Here is a 13929-nt window from a genome sequence, read left to right on the forward strand (position 1 = left end):
TTGGGTCTATCCGATTATAGCCATTCACGAAATGATAGCTATAGCCAGCCCATTGTGGCATATTGATGGTAGTTGTGGGGGGTATCCGTTATAGGGTTCTTTCCTGTTCCCTTTCCGGTTAAAACCCCGTTATGTTGCCTCTTAGCTGCGGTGCTATGGCGAATAAAATGCGTTTTATGGAGAGGAGAAATTTGATGTATTTTTTGGTCTTTCAAGGGGCTTCAGTGTTGTGGATTTGATGCTGGAGACATCAAGCGGTGACAAGAAATTATACGCAGTTAAAAGAATTTTAACAAGAACCGTTGAGGATGAGAAAGCTGTTTTGGAGGAGATAAAGTTTCATCGAATGATCAATCATCCAAATCTGATCAGGTAAGATATCGTAAAAAATATATTTCTTTCTAGTGACACATGGAATTGTTCTCAAAACATGCAACAATTAAAAGTGCGTGCGCTTATGTTTTTTCAGTCAGTTTGCTCTATTCAAATATTTTGAACCGCGTTGATTCGACCAGTGCATGGATCGCGTTTGAATGAATCTGCTGTGACTGTTACAAGTCCGTCTTGGAATCCGTCAAATCGTTGCATGTCAGCAACTACGCGTTCTGTGCCCAGAAAATCGTGCTCAATCACAGGACCATGAAGTCCATGTGCAAGAGTTGCACATTCAGTCTCTCCGATTAGTATGGTTCCTCTGTTTTTGAGCAGAAAAGTGTACACTGCGTCAGTGACGACAGTTACCACTTGAGCACCGGTATCAATCGGGAATTTCCATTCGCTGTATTCGTCTTTGATTGGGTGCCATGGCGTGCTGACAAGGTTATCATTGATACAGACAAGCTGAACATCGTTTTCGTCATCGATGACTGTTTTCAAAACACATTCAACCTCGTCAATTTCTCCGGTACCTGTTATGACTTTATCACCTTTCACGAGTTGGTCGACTCTTTTGAATTTTTGACCAGCAAGTTGAGCGATGCTTGAACCCAGGAAACATCCGCCCATCACATTCATGAAAGCGGACATTCGAACTGGAGTAGGCGACCCTCCGCCTCCGTGGTAGCGGGCTCTCACGGATGAGGGCTTCGGTGGTGGAAGCGTAATAAATATATTGTCCAGGCGATCTCGGGTGTCACTAAACAGCTCGCTTGCGTAATGCTGCACTCCAGGGTCTTTGAAGTTATTGCAAATTTGATACAAATGAGCCAACTTAATTGACAGGCAGAAGTGCGCACCCCATCTAAAGAAGAATTCATCTTTCGAGAATGCTTCAGCAATTTGACCTGTCATATCTTTCATGATATCCTCTGAACGGTCCTCACGGGTAACAAGATCCTTCATTTTCTCCTGGACCTGTTTCAACTTCTTGCGACCCTTCTTGTTGAGCTCCGGAGCTCTGCACTTTGATGTGTCGAAAGTGAATTGACTCTCCTCGAGAACATCTTCGATGCCTTTGACCAGAGCAAGTCTCAATCGGTGGTACTGGATGTCCGGGTGCGATTCCGGCTTTAGAGACCAGTCGTAACTTCTCTCCAGTGTTTTCTGAAATACACAGATGCTAAAATTTTGAGCTTTCATATCATTTTGCGAGTAAGAGCTGGATTGTATGCCGACAGTCGCGCATGGCAGCCCGCCAAATCTTTGTTAGACTGTACGATGTTGTTACGGGACAAACGGGAGATAACTTTTTTTTGAAAACTAGGTTTCGGAACTTCAACTTCTGGGGAAAAATGAAGGAAAAATAAATTAGATATGGTCAAGGAAAGGCATTCAGTGCCAGTCATTTTTATTTTGTTCTGTTTGAAGTTCTGTGAGAATACTCAAGAGCATTTGATTTTTTCTACTCAATTTTTTCACTCAATCTTTTTTATAGCTACGAAGCTCTAAGCTGAGCGTAGCTATATTGCGGTGCTCATGGTTTTTTTTACAATTCAAAGAATTTGAATTGTGTTGGTGCGCTGTTTTTTTAAAGATCTGTTCACACATTTTCATGGTTTTTGAAGTCAAATTGGAGTTGTGATTTTGGTCACGCCGAAACAGGAAGTGGAGCGAAAACGCGAGTGGTTTTGCGGCGTGAAAATTTTTGCAACATTTTCTAACTTGCAATTGACTTCTTTTTTTTCTAAATATTTTGTTCATTTTCGAGTTAATCGATCTTTAAGGGCCAATGAATATTTTTCAGGTCTTGCAGATATAATACTGGGCCGATTTCAGAAACAAAAATTGGTTTTGAGCATATTTTTGAAATAGGTTTTTTTAAAGGGAAAAAATTTTTCTTTAGGTTTAAAAGCCTCGAGTTTTAGCAATGAGTTTATTTTTTTTTAATTTTGATTCTTTTAGTTCCTCATTTTTTTGAGATGATTTTGTTTGGGTTCTGGCTGGCATTGAATTGTATTTCAGGACTTGTCCTGCTATTTTTTTGTTTCGTCGTCTGACGCTCTTTTTTCGTTTTACATTTGTTCACACAGCAAAGCTGAAAAAGTCAAATTTTCTGAATGACTTCTTCCTCTCACCAACGGCATTTGCGCGCGTGACGTCATTTCTCACTCGCTTTAGCGAAAGTTTTTAGGTTATTTGCGTGATTAGATTTTGATCATACGTGACTTACCTCGCTCAATAAAATGACCTTTGCACTTTAAAACTTAAGTATAATTTGAATTTGTTTAAGGTCAAAGGAACTCCTATGCGCAGTAAAGGTCCCTAATAAGAGGCTTCTGTGGAATGAATTTTAACAAGCTTCATTAATTTATCGCTGAATGTTTTTTAGCCTAGTTTTTTGAGCGGCGTCGATTTTTTTTTCAATTTAATCTGTATCTGTTTTTATCTCTATTATATGGAACGCAGGTCTATTCTTTTGCAGCTATTCCGGTAATCTGCTGGCTATGTTATCTCATTTTATACGAATTGTATTCTAAATGTCTGGGGCACGTAGTTGAGACCATGGTTATCTAATAGGAATGTGGCAGTTTCTAGCAGAAAAAATGTTATCTTCCAATTTCCCGTAGAAAAATGCTAATCGTGCAAGGGGCGTACGCTCCGTTGAATTATTGAAGTATGCTCTTTAGGAAGACCTCCAAAATTTGGCGGAGACTTAGAAAAAGAAACTTGGTATCTTTTTTTTGTGAGCTACAGCAAACAAACCTTATTAGCTCCACTTGAGTACGTCAATTTGAGCTCCAGCTCAGCTTTGCTTCCTTTGCCCTTCTTCAACGGGAACACAACATTTTTGGGCTGACCGTACTGAATGGAACCAAACTGAATCGACAAGTGTTTGTCGTCATTTTGAGGCCCGTACGCCAAGTGATCGTGTTTGTCAATAGTAACGTTCTTTCCATTGACTTCAAGGGTCAAGTTGTAAGCAGCTGTAGTGATGTGGTTGGCAATAGCATTGACAAAAACAGTTCCGACGAAAGAACTGTCCGGAATGAATGAGTAGAAGCCGCCCCCGATTGATGAGAGATCAGACAACATGATACTGTTCATGTTGTAGCCGAAGCCGAAAGTGTTGATGCGACAGGGTAGACCTTTGTTGTTCTTTTTGAAGTCTGTGAGAGTTTTCGCTTCGCCTTTTGCTGGTCTAAAAATGGCAAAATTAGAATTTTAAAGAACAGACACCGTCTTGAAATTTTATTGCGGGTGAGATTAAATGTTCAGGACTAGACATATAACTTGAGTTTTCTAATTGTTTCGAAACTAGTTTAGCTGTGCTTGTTTTTTGTAATGATACAAAAAGTCAGTCATGGCTAACAAAGGTACGCCTTTTTGGACATGAAATTGTACGGTTTCGGTTTTAAAGGGAACTATTGGAGTGCCAATATCAGCAATTGAGTTAAACGGTTTGTAAAAGAAAATGAGTTTCACCAACCCGATGTTTGGCAGCCCGTCGGTCAATAAGAACAATGCCACATTGTCAGTTTTGGGTTTGCTCTCTGTCAACAGATCAAGCCCCTTCTTCAGACCTCCCCACAAGTTGGTCATGTCCTTTTCCGTCAACTGGTCAATCTTTTCCATTGTATCCCTAACTGCGCCTTCCGTCATGAGTCGGGGTTCCAGCTCCACCTCGACCGTGCTGCAGAAGGTCACAAGGGAGAACTCATCTCGAGGCGTGAGGCTTTTAACAATGGTTTTGAGTGCATGTTTGGTGACGTCAAGGACGGACAGTCCGAACGTTTCCTTTTCCCCGTTTTCATTCTGAATAGTGGCTTCGACACCCATGGAGCCAGAGATGTCCACAACGCAGCAAATGGAACTCCGCACTGTTTGCGTGCTCTCTGGGGGAATTATAGACACTAACATGTTGTTTCCGTCGTATTTCATGTCCAGATCCAGCTCAACAGATACTTGAGAACTGCTTGCTGCTGGAAACAAACGGCAGATAGTCACAGAGTGGCAGCGATAGTCTTGATATGCATGGAACATCAAAGAGATTGATTCGGAGATAGGCGTGCACAGCCTAATTAGAGAATTCTAGGAAGCGTGAAGTCTATTCAAAGCGAGAGTATGAGCCATGATTGTGTTGTACAACTCTTAAATTGGTACTATGGCCTGACGTCGAAATGGTTACGCGTCAAAGGTCAGCGTAAAGGGGTGTTAAGTTTGCCTTTATTGTAGAAAATATTGTGACTCAACCAAAGGCACAAAACGTACTCCACGGTAAAAGGAAGTTTTGTAAACCAACACCAGAAAGACTGCATTGATCTATTGATAGATTAAGCATCCATTTTTAATTAGTTGCGGGGTTATCATAAAGGATATGACAAACTCAATCTCATTATCGTTATAACTACTCGACCCCCCGAGTTTTCAGCTAATTAAGTTGCACATATTTGCTATTGATAGCAACCCGCAAGACTGTTTTAAGTGGGAAATTTTGTTGCAACTTTTAGTCATGATATACTCCATGTAAACTAAACGAACCTTGATCTATGAGAAGCGACGCCATGGAAGGTGCGTTTTGTTGATCTTGAGTACTCTCGGGCGTCGGTCCCGGCTCAACTGTCGAACCAATTCCCAAATGATTCTCAATCGCTTCCCTCAGAGCCCTGTTAGGTCGCAAATCATTGATAGTCAGCTCTTTCCCGGTCGAGGGCGAAGTGTGGTTGCCAGCGTTGAGCCATTCTGTAATGGCTTCCCGTTCGTAGCTGACACCCTCGTTGTCAATTACTGGATCTTTCATTACTACCAGAGTTATCGGGCAGATGAAATGCTGCGGAACGTCTTCGATCAAATCCATTGTTAATCAGGTCTGGGCTGTTTTGTTCAGTTATTTATAAGAAGTTGTACAGTATCAAAGTTGCATAAAGAAAAATTAAATTACTTAAATTAGAATCTAAGTTGCTTTTCGCTTAATATCGCGAACGTTTTTCTATCGGATGTGATATTCAAAAACTTAATTGTACCAAACTAAAGGCTAAGCTAGAAAAGATTGTTTAAAATTCGCCGGTAAATGACTCGCTGAATGTAATGGTAACCGTTGTGGTAATGGTATTTTGTTAGTAAGAGCACGAGAATTGAAGGTATGTTTTGTACAGAATGGAATGCGGCTAAAAATGCAATGGTAAATTCAGGCAATGACGGTTGCAAAGTATTTGAACGAACGACTTGCTTTATACCACCAACAAACATAGAATTCACTGTGTTTTTACGCAAATGTAATACTGCAAACCATATGACGAGTAACTTTGTTATGCGTTATTTTGAGCAATGACGTTTTCTGTGACGTCATTAAGATGAATAATAACCGAAGCTCAGAGAGAGATTTCATTTGCAAAGTGAAAGGCGAAAATTTTGAGAGGGTCAGACGAAAGGCGGGGATATTATTGGAAGGTAAAATGGACGGAATTCTGAAGCAAATAAACTTAAAAGGAGAATGCTTTATTTTTTTGACCTCCAGACCGTATGCATGTATATAACAACTTCGTTTTCATGAAAAATGTAAGTAAGTTAGACTGAGCGCAATTTTTTTTGAGGGGGAAGTTTTTTGCCTGTCAAATAATTCCCCTCATCAATGCATGAATTGCTAAAGGACCTTGGCCCTCAAAAACTGCCCGGGTGGCTTTATCCCATTGATCTGTTATAAATACATTAGATCAAAAATTTTATCTGCCGAAGGGACTTATTGTCCTGACAGGGACAGTAAAAGTTGTTTAGTTATGAACAAAAAATGCTTCCCTGAAGAGCGTGTAGTCTTGGAAAATCACCTACATTCTGTTTGAGAGGCGAATAACAGATTTTCAACCTCAATTATCTACATTTGTTAACGAGTGTAAATGGAAATCTTTGAGGCGAGAAGTTTGCTAACAGTTTCTGGTCTAGGCTAAGAGCCTCACATGTCTGTGCTTTCGCTCAACTATTTCCAATCTTTTCTAACGTATTTTGAAAGATATCGTTAAAATATTGATATCGTTTTAATTACATTGGGCTAGCCATTGGGCTTCAAGTTTCTCAGCTAGTTCAGTTACAGAGTTCTCTCGTTAAGTTTTAATTTTTATACCTGCCTATGAAATTTGAACTTGGTTATTCCAATTAGTTGTTTGATGAAAACTCTTGAAGAGCAAAATTGCCAAAGTTGTCGATATCGAATCGGCAAAATTTGAGAATCAACAAAGGTCGAGAAACGGTTTTGAAACCTATCAGTGCTATTTGAATGAAAGAAGCTCTTATAAAGCAGGGGAGCTATTCAGCACCTGAGAGGGCTATTCTAGCCCCATTTTCACTCTTATGAATTTTTCAAAGTTTGTCAATTCTCAGAATTTTATCCCGGCTTTTCCTCTGTTTTTCTTTTGGGGACTTCTTTTGGTCTTCGTTTATATTATTCGCGTATTTAGGGTTTTAATTAAAACCAGCTTTAATGGATTAGTTTGACTGATATCATTGTTTGTAGAAATTTTAATCGTCATCTTAAATTTTTACTGATGTACTTTTCGGTTTTTTTTGCAGACGTTAATTTGCCTTTTACCTTTCCTAAAGTATGCGATTCACTGCAAGTAAAACTGCTAAGTACTCCTTAATTTATATTGTTTTGGCGAGAAAAACTTAATTGATTGGAATTTGTAAAGAGTTAAATTTTAGTTCACAACTCTGTTATGGGACAAAAAAAAGCTAAAATGCAATGCCTCAGCTACTAATAAGACATTACAAGCTATCAATTACGGTCAATGGGCAGCATATCAAAATTTTAAAGGGTAATTGAGATTTTCGCCGTGCTTTTTATTTTATGCTATCAAAAAATACATTCAGCATGGTTTCTGCTCTTCAAGGTTGATGCCCGCTATGCACGAATTTGGCTAAAGCAAATCTTGAAAAATTATGTGAGCGTTGGTTTAAGAGATCATACCATAAAACTTTACAGGAATTCAGCAAATTGGCTCTTAGCTCTTTCTCCTTCTGCGATATTTAACAGAAATTTTAATCAGACTAATTTTTTTTAAAATTTGTACAGTTTTCTAAGAAATGCTACAAAAGTTTGGTTTGGAGAGAGAATGAAAATTTTTGATTTATATCGTTTTTCATGTGGCCGTACTCTTATTGTTAGAATGCTGGTGTTACTAATGCTACTTGATTAAGCATCTCCAATGATGATAACTTATGTTTTGGGCTGCAATACGATTGGATGGCCGGAAATTGCTTGCAATGTGTCCAAACAAGCTTAACTCATTTGCTGGGCTGGTAATTATAAGTTACGAAGTAAAAACTCATTTCGAGACCTTATTTTCCCACAATGCTCCTGTGCAGAAATGGAAGATTTTCGACGGTATCTTCCCTTAAAAGATTAGAAAGTACTAGAGTGGCCAGCAAATATTGTGGACTTGAATCTAATTGAAATTTTTTGGACGATTTTAAAGCCGCGATTACGAAAACAGATATTGTTTTGGAAAAATAAAGATGAAAAGTGCTCCAAATTCATAAGGAAATAATATAGATGCCGCGAGAAATGTGTATAAAAACTGTACAAACACTACTAGGCGTTAGAAAAGCTCGAGTTTATGCGTTACTAAAAAATTAATCAACTCAAAAATGTTATAGCTTCAAAGCTGTAAGCTAAGCGGAGCTATTTAGCTGTGTCCTTCTGTTTTTCTTTCTCGCTAGTGATTTTTTGTTCAAATGCGGCAATTTTTTCACTTTGATTTTTTCTGTTGTTTTTCGATATTTTTGATCGGATTTTTTTCGTAATTTTTTCCCCAATCCAGTCATTGTTCGTTTTAGGCCTAATTTTGTTAGTCTGAACCAAATTTTCGTTTCTCGTTAGTGGTTTTTATTCACATGCGGCATTTTAACATTGGTTTTCAGTTTTTTTTAAATTTTTTTTTGATCTGATTTTTTGAAATGGTTTTCCAAGTTCACTCATAGTCCGCTCTAAGTCTAGTTTTTGTTTATTCAATGAAAATTCTTTGAATTGTACTTTAGGACTTATCCTGCTATGTTGTTTGTTTCGTCATCTGACACTTTTTCGTTTTGCATTTGTTCACACAGCAAAGTCAAATTTTCTGAATGACTTGTCGATATAGGAGGCGGCAAAATTTGAGAATCGACAAATGTCGGGAAACGGCTTTGAAACCTATCGGGACTCTTTGAATGAAAGAAGTTCTTATAAAGCAGTGGAGCTATTCAGCATCTGAGAGGGTTATTCTAGCCCCATTTTCACTCGTATGAATTTTTCAAATTTTGTCAATTTTCAGAATTTTGTCTCGGCTTTTCCTCTGTTTATCTTTTGGGGACTCCTTTTGATCTTCGTTTGTTTTTTTTTCGAAAATTTAGGGATTTAGTTAAAACCAGCTTTTAATGGATTAGTTTGATTGATATCATTGTTTGTAAAAATTATAATATTCATCTTATATTTTCTCTAATACAAGCTTCGTTTTTTTGTTTTCCAGACGTTTATTAGCCTTTTACTTGTCCTTAAGTTTACGGTTCACTGTAAGTGAAACTATTGAGGACGCCTTAATTCACATTGTTATAGCAAGAGAAACTTCTTTTGATTGGAATTTGTTAAAAGGTAAAATTTTTGTTCACAACTGTTTCGTCATCTGACACTCTTTTTCGTTTTACATTTGTTCACACAGCAAAGTCAAATTTTCTGAATGACTTGTCGATATAGGAGGCAGCAAAAGTGCCGGGAACCGGTTTTGAATCGAGCATTTGAGAATCGACAAATGTCGGGAACCGGTTTTGAAACCTATCGGTACTTTTTGATTGAAAGAAGTTCTTATAAAGCAGTGGAGCTATTTAGCATCTGAGAGGGTTATTCTAGCCCCATTTTCACTCGTATGAATTTTTCAAAGTTTGTTGTCAATTTTCAGAATTTTGTCTCGGTTTTTCCTCTGTTTTTCTTTTGGGGACTTCTTTTGATCTTCGTTTGTTTTTTTTTCGCACATTTAGGGATTTAATTAAAACCAGCTTTTAATGGATTAGTTTGATTATCATTGTTTGTAAAAATTATAATATTCATCTTATATTTTCTCTAATACAAGCTTCGTTTTTTTGTTTTCCAGACGTTTATTTGCCTTTACTTGTCCTTAAGTTTACGGTTCACTGTAAGTGAAACTACTGAGAACGCCTTAATTCACATTGTTATAGCGAGAGAAACTTCTTTTGATTGGAATTTGTTAAAAGGTAAAATTTTGGTTCACAACTGTTATGGGACAAACAAGGTTAAAATGACAGCACAGACAGCTAATCAGACAATGCCTGAGATACCAATAAGACATTAAAGGCTATAATTCCTATCAATCGGAACATGAATTACGGTAAAGCAAAACTTGAAAAATATTTGAACTTTGTTTTAAGAGATCATATCACAAAACATTACAGGAATTCAGCAAATTGGCTCTTAGCTCTTTCTCCTGCTGCGATATTTATCAGGAATTATAATCAGACCAAATCTCTAAAGAATTTAGTAAAGCTTTCTAAGAAATGCGACAAAAGTTTGGTTTGGAGAGAAAATGAAAACTTTTGATTGATATTGCGTTTCAACGTGGCCTTACTTTTTGTTAGGATGCTGTTGTTACTAATGCCACTTGATTAAGCATCTCCAATGATGATAACTTATGTTTTGGGCTGCAATACGATTGGATGGCCGGAAATTGCTTTTAATGTGTCCAACCAAGCTAAACTCACTAGTTGGGTTGGTAAATTATAAGTTACGAAGTAAAAACTCACTTCGAGACCTTATTTTCCCACAATGCTCCTGTGCAGAAATGGAAGATTGTCGACGGTATCTTTCATTAAAAGAATGGAAAGTACTGGAGTGGTCAGCAAATAGTGTGGACTTGAATCTAATTGAAACATTTTTGGGGAAAATATTGATGAAAGAGTGCTCCAATTTTATAAGGAAATTGATGCAGATGCCGTGAGAAATGTGTAAAAACTATACAAACTGTCTACTAGGCGTTAAAAAAGCTCGAATTTTTTCATTACTAAAGAATTAATGAACTCAAGATGTTATTGTTGTTGGATCTGACGTTCTTTAAAGTATTCTGATTTACATAGTACAGTAGTTTATTTTGCCATCTTCGGTCTGTTAGCCAGTGAGGCTGGTTTCCTAGCTATACCCAGATCCAGGTCACACTCCGGAGAACTTCGTTTGAGCACTTCGTCTGACCGTTATCGGTTATTATAAATTTTAGACCTTTAATCCCTTGATGCAAATTCCGAGAAAGAAACAAGCTGGGTATTTCTTCAAGCAGTATTTTTGTGTGCCCATTCAGTTCTGTAAATTCGTCATTCAAGAGCAGCGATATAATTTCTGTACTTTGCGGTCAGTACAGGATAATTTGAAGCATTTTTTAAACGACAATTTAACCTATTTTTCATAAGCATTTGTTTGCAAGCAAATACGTTTCATGTACTGTTAATGGGTGTTTATTAAGGGTGAGACATGAGTTCAATAATAATCAGAGGAAATATATGCCCGCCCTTGACTGAGTGTCAAAATAGCAATTGCTATCGTTGTTTTCATGATAACAAGGATACCGGTCCTTTTTTGAGAGTTGTTACGATCAGCGTGCAATTGAAGCTCTCAGATACGGTCTTCAAACTCATTCTATGAATTCCTCGAGAATTTTTGATCTCTCATGCAAAGCTTGATTTTGATTTCAGACTAGTGGATTCAGCAGTGGTCAACCCCTCTTCATCACAAACAGAGTATCTGCTGGTGCTACCGTTCTACAAAGTGAGAAAACACATTTCTACTTTTAAGTAGCTCTTTCCCATAGTACCCCGTTTTACTCTGTTTGTGTCCCGTTTTACTCTGCCGTTTTACTCTGCCGTTTTACTCTGCCGTTTTTTGTCCAATTGACCCAGTTTTTTCTTATAATTTATTATGATAGTTTTGATTAATAGAAGTTGTATTGATATGTGAACCTCTGAAAGTGACATCACATCGTTTTTGAGAGTCCAATAATACGTTTTAAATTCTAAATCAGCACAAATTTCCCAATTTTTTAATTCGTTTTTGACTTTTTTTGAAATATTTTCTTTTTTAGATGACAGGTTTTGGCAGGTATTGTCCAATTTTTCGCATTTTGTTTTTTTGGAAGTAACTACTAGAAAAAAGTCTTTTTGTGCAGTGTCAGTGATCTTGGTTTTCTTTTACGAAAAACTGAAAGATTTTGTGGCGTTCATTATCTAAAACTCAGCAAAATTTTTTTTCATGAGTGCAATTTTGAAAAGTTTTTTGACAAATTTTTTGCAAAATATTTTATTGTTTCCAATCTTTGAACCCTGTTTTTACAATTTTACCTCTACAGGAAAATAGCTATGTAATTTCATGCTAAATAAGGAAATTTAATTGTTTTTCTACTTCATTTTTTTACAACTTGATTTTTAACTTTCAAAAATCAAGAACTAATCTTTGTTTTTTTTTTGTGTTTTTGTTTGTCTTTTTTCTCCGTATTCTAACATGCATCAGTGTTTCATTTTCCTGAGACCTATAGTTCTAATCAGCTCTGCTTTTGTTAGTTGTTAAAAAAATTAATGGTTTGAATCTTTTTCTTAGATTTTTATTTTGCAATTGATTTCATTTGACATATTGCGGCACTGAGAATTTGCTTGAAATGCCGCCGTTTAAACATTTTGACGGGTAATTAATTTCTACGAATTTTATTATGGTCTTAGTTTAATTGATTTCAAAGGATTTTTAACCTGTATATTATATTCTGTATCTTTTTCGTTGATTTGTTTGAAGGTTTTTCAACTATTTTGCTGATTCTAATTCCTAATGCGATTTTTGGTTCATTGTATCTATTTATTGAATTTATTGGTAATTTATTTTAAGCGTCATTCTTGCAGGCTTTGTTTATTACAATGGATGCAGGTTTCTTTTGCTATAAAGTTGTCTCTTATGCAATTTGACAATAATATTGATATAATTTACACAATTTTGTTCCCATTTTTCTCATGTTCTCCAAAGAGATTTTTCTGAGCTCATTAAGGCTTGGCTGATGTTTTGTTTTTGGATAACTTGTTTTGGTTTCATGAAACAATGGCTTTCATTTACATATGTACTTGTACTACATGAAAAATAAGTTGAATTTCACTGATTTAACTAAGTTCACTAAGTTAACTTCTGACAAATTTTCTTTTGTTCTTTGACTTAAGACTATTGTTTTTCTGCATTGATGCGTTCTGCAAGGAGATATTAACTCTTTGAAAAGGCATTTCCTTTGGGTGGGATACGACTTCGAGTCGTTTCCGGAAATCTTCCGGCTATGTTTGTTTCGTCGTCTGACACTCTACATTTGTTCACACGGCAAAGCTGAAAAAGTCAAATTTTCTGAATGACTTCTTCCTCTCACTAACGGCTTTTGCGTGCGTGACGTCATTTCTCACTCTCTCTCTCTCTATCAAAAGCGTGATTAGATTTTGATCATACGTGACTTACCTCACTCAATAAAATTCTTTTACACTTCAAATTTAAGTTTAAATTTAGAGTTTAATTTAATTAAATTGAGGTCAAAGGAACTCATATGAGTAAAGGTCCCTAATGAAAGGCTTCTACGCAATGAACTTTAACCAGCTTTATTAATTTATCGCTGATTGTTATTTACGTAGCTTTTTGAGCAGCGTCGATACCTTTTTCGATATATCTGTACCTTTATCTTTATTATATGGCGCGCAAGTCTATTCTTTCGCAGCTATTCTGGCAATCTGCTATGTTGATTAAAGTCTGAAAAAGAGAAAAATATTCTAGTGATTCGCTTCATGCTGAAGTTATGCCTCATGTGAAACACCTGGTACCTTTTTGGAAACAAGTAATAATAGACTAAATTAACGAAAAGGATTGCCATTTCTGGAGTATCTTGAGTCATCCAAAGAGTTTTCAGCTAGCTTTTTTGAATTCGGGAGGGAAAATTTGGGATCTCAGTGTAAGAAAGGCGAGAGTGGGAGAAACTGTAGTTTTAAAAGTTAAACTATATTAACATCAAGTCTTCAAAAATACAACAAAAGCGTAGTTTCTGTTTCTGAAGACAGTAGAATTTATTTAGAAAGGGTCTGTTTCTGATCATAAGATGAAAACTTCTAAAAAGTCTCTTCCACAATTTGTTTCTTCTCGATGATTTTCTTAAGAGACTAATATTTTCGTAATGAACTGAAACCATGGAGCAATATCAGTTTGTCGACAGGACAGAAAAGTCACAATTTCACCCCGATTCTAATTTCAACCCTTTTTATTCTTCAAAAGTTTGGTGCAGTTAACGTTCAAATTGAGGTATACGTTGGGTTAAAGTAAAAAGTCAAGGAATTAATGTTCGATTTTGAACATTTTGAAGATTTATGGTTTTAGATTGACTTGTGGTGAACAATTTGTGGGATGAATCGATATACGGTGAAAAGATAAGATTATTTGCTATTAAAAAAGTGCCTAGCCTTCATGCTAGTTATGTTGGCCTTTTTTTACTCGATTTTTTCAACTACCGGCATTTCTACTGC

General features: G+C 36.6%; 2 protein-coding genes across 3 annotated transcripts in view; one reads left to right on the top strand and one right to left on the bottom strand.

The window, feature by feature from the left end:
• LOC142351759 (serine/threonine-protein kinase 16-like) overlaps positions 1-13929 on the top strand; it is a 160952-nt gene that overhangs the window by 111168 nt on the left and 35855 nt on the right. For both annotated transcript variants that reach the window (XM_075403907.1, XM_075403906.1), the window contains 2 exons: positions 217-372; positions 11098-11170. In XM_075403907.1, coding sequence (XP_075260022.1) covers positions 217-372; positions 11098-11170 — 229 coding nt within the window. The remainder of the gene's footprint in view (positions 1-216; positions 373-11097; positions 11171-13929) is intronic.
• On the bottom strand, positions 379-5632 carry LOC142351753 (uncharacterized). The gene is made up of 4 exons (XM_075403903.1): positions 4918-5632; positions 3866-4358; positions 3142-3577; positions 379-1542 (listed from the first exon to the last, which is right to left on the bottom strand). Exons 1-4 carry the CDS (start codon positions 5231-5233, stop codon positions 484-486), a joined length of 2304 nt encoding a protein of 767 aa, XP_075260018.1. The 5' UTR covers positions 5234-5632; the 3' UTR covers positions 379-483.

Source organism: Convolutriloba macropyga, chromosome 13 (genome assembly GCF_964194025.1).
Source record: "Convolutriloba macropyga chromosome 13, txConMacr16.3, whole genome shotgun sequence".
Taxonomy (NCBI): Eukaryota; Metazoa; Xenacoelomorpha; order Acoela; family Convolutidae; genus Convolutriloba; species Convolutriloba macropyga.

What these genes read in the sequence shown, in the direction of transcription:
- LOC142351753 (XM_075403903.1), bottom strand. Translation starts at nt 5,233, where the DNA reads ATGGATTTGATCGAAGACGTTCCGCAGCATTTCATCTGCCCGATAACT. An exon ending in GTCGCTTCTCATAGATCAAG is followed by an intron (nt 4,359 to 4,917) that starts GTTCGTTTAGTT and finishes GTTTGTTTCCAG; the next exon opens with CAGCAAGCAGTTCTCAAGTA. An exon ending in ACTCAAGTGGAGCTAATAAG is followed by an intron (nt 1,543 to 3,141) that starts GTTTGTTTGCTG and finishes TGTGTATTTCAG; the next exon opens with AAAACACTGGAGAGAAGTTA.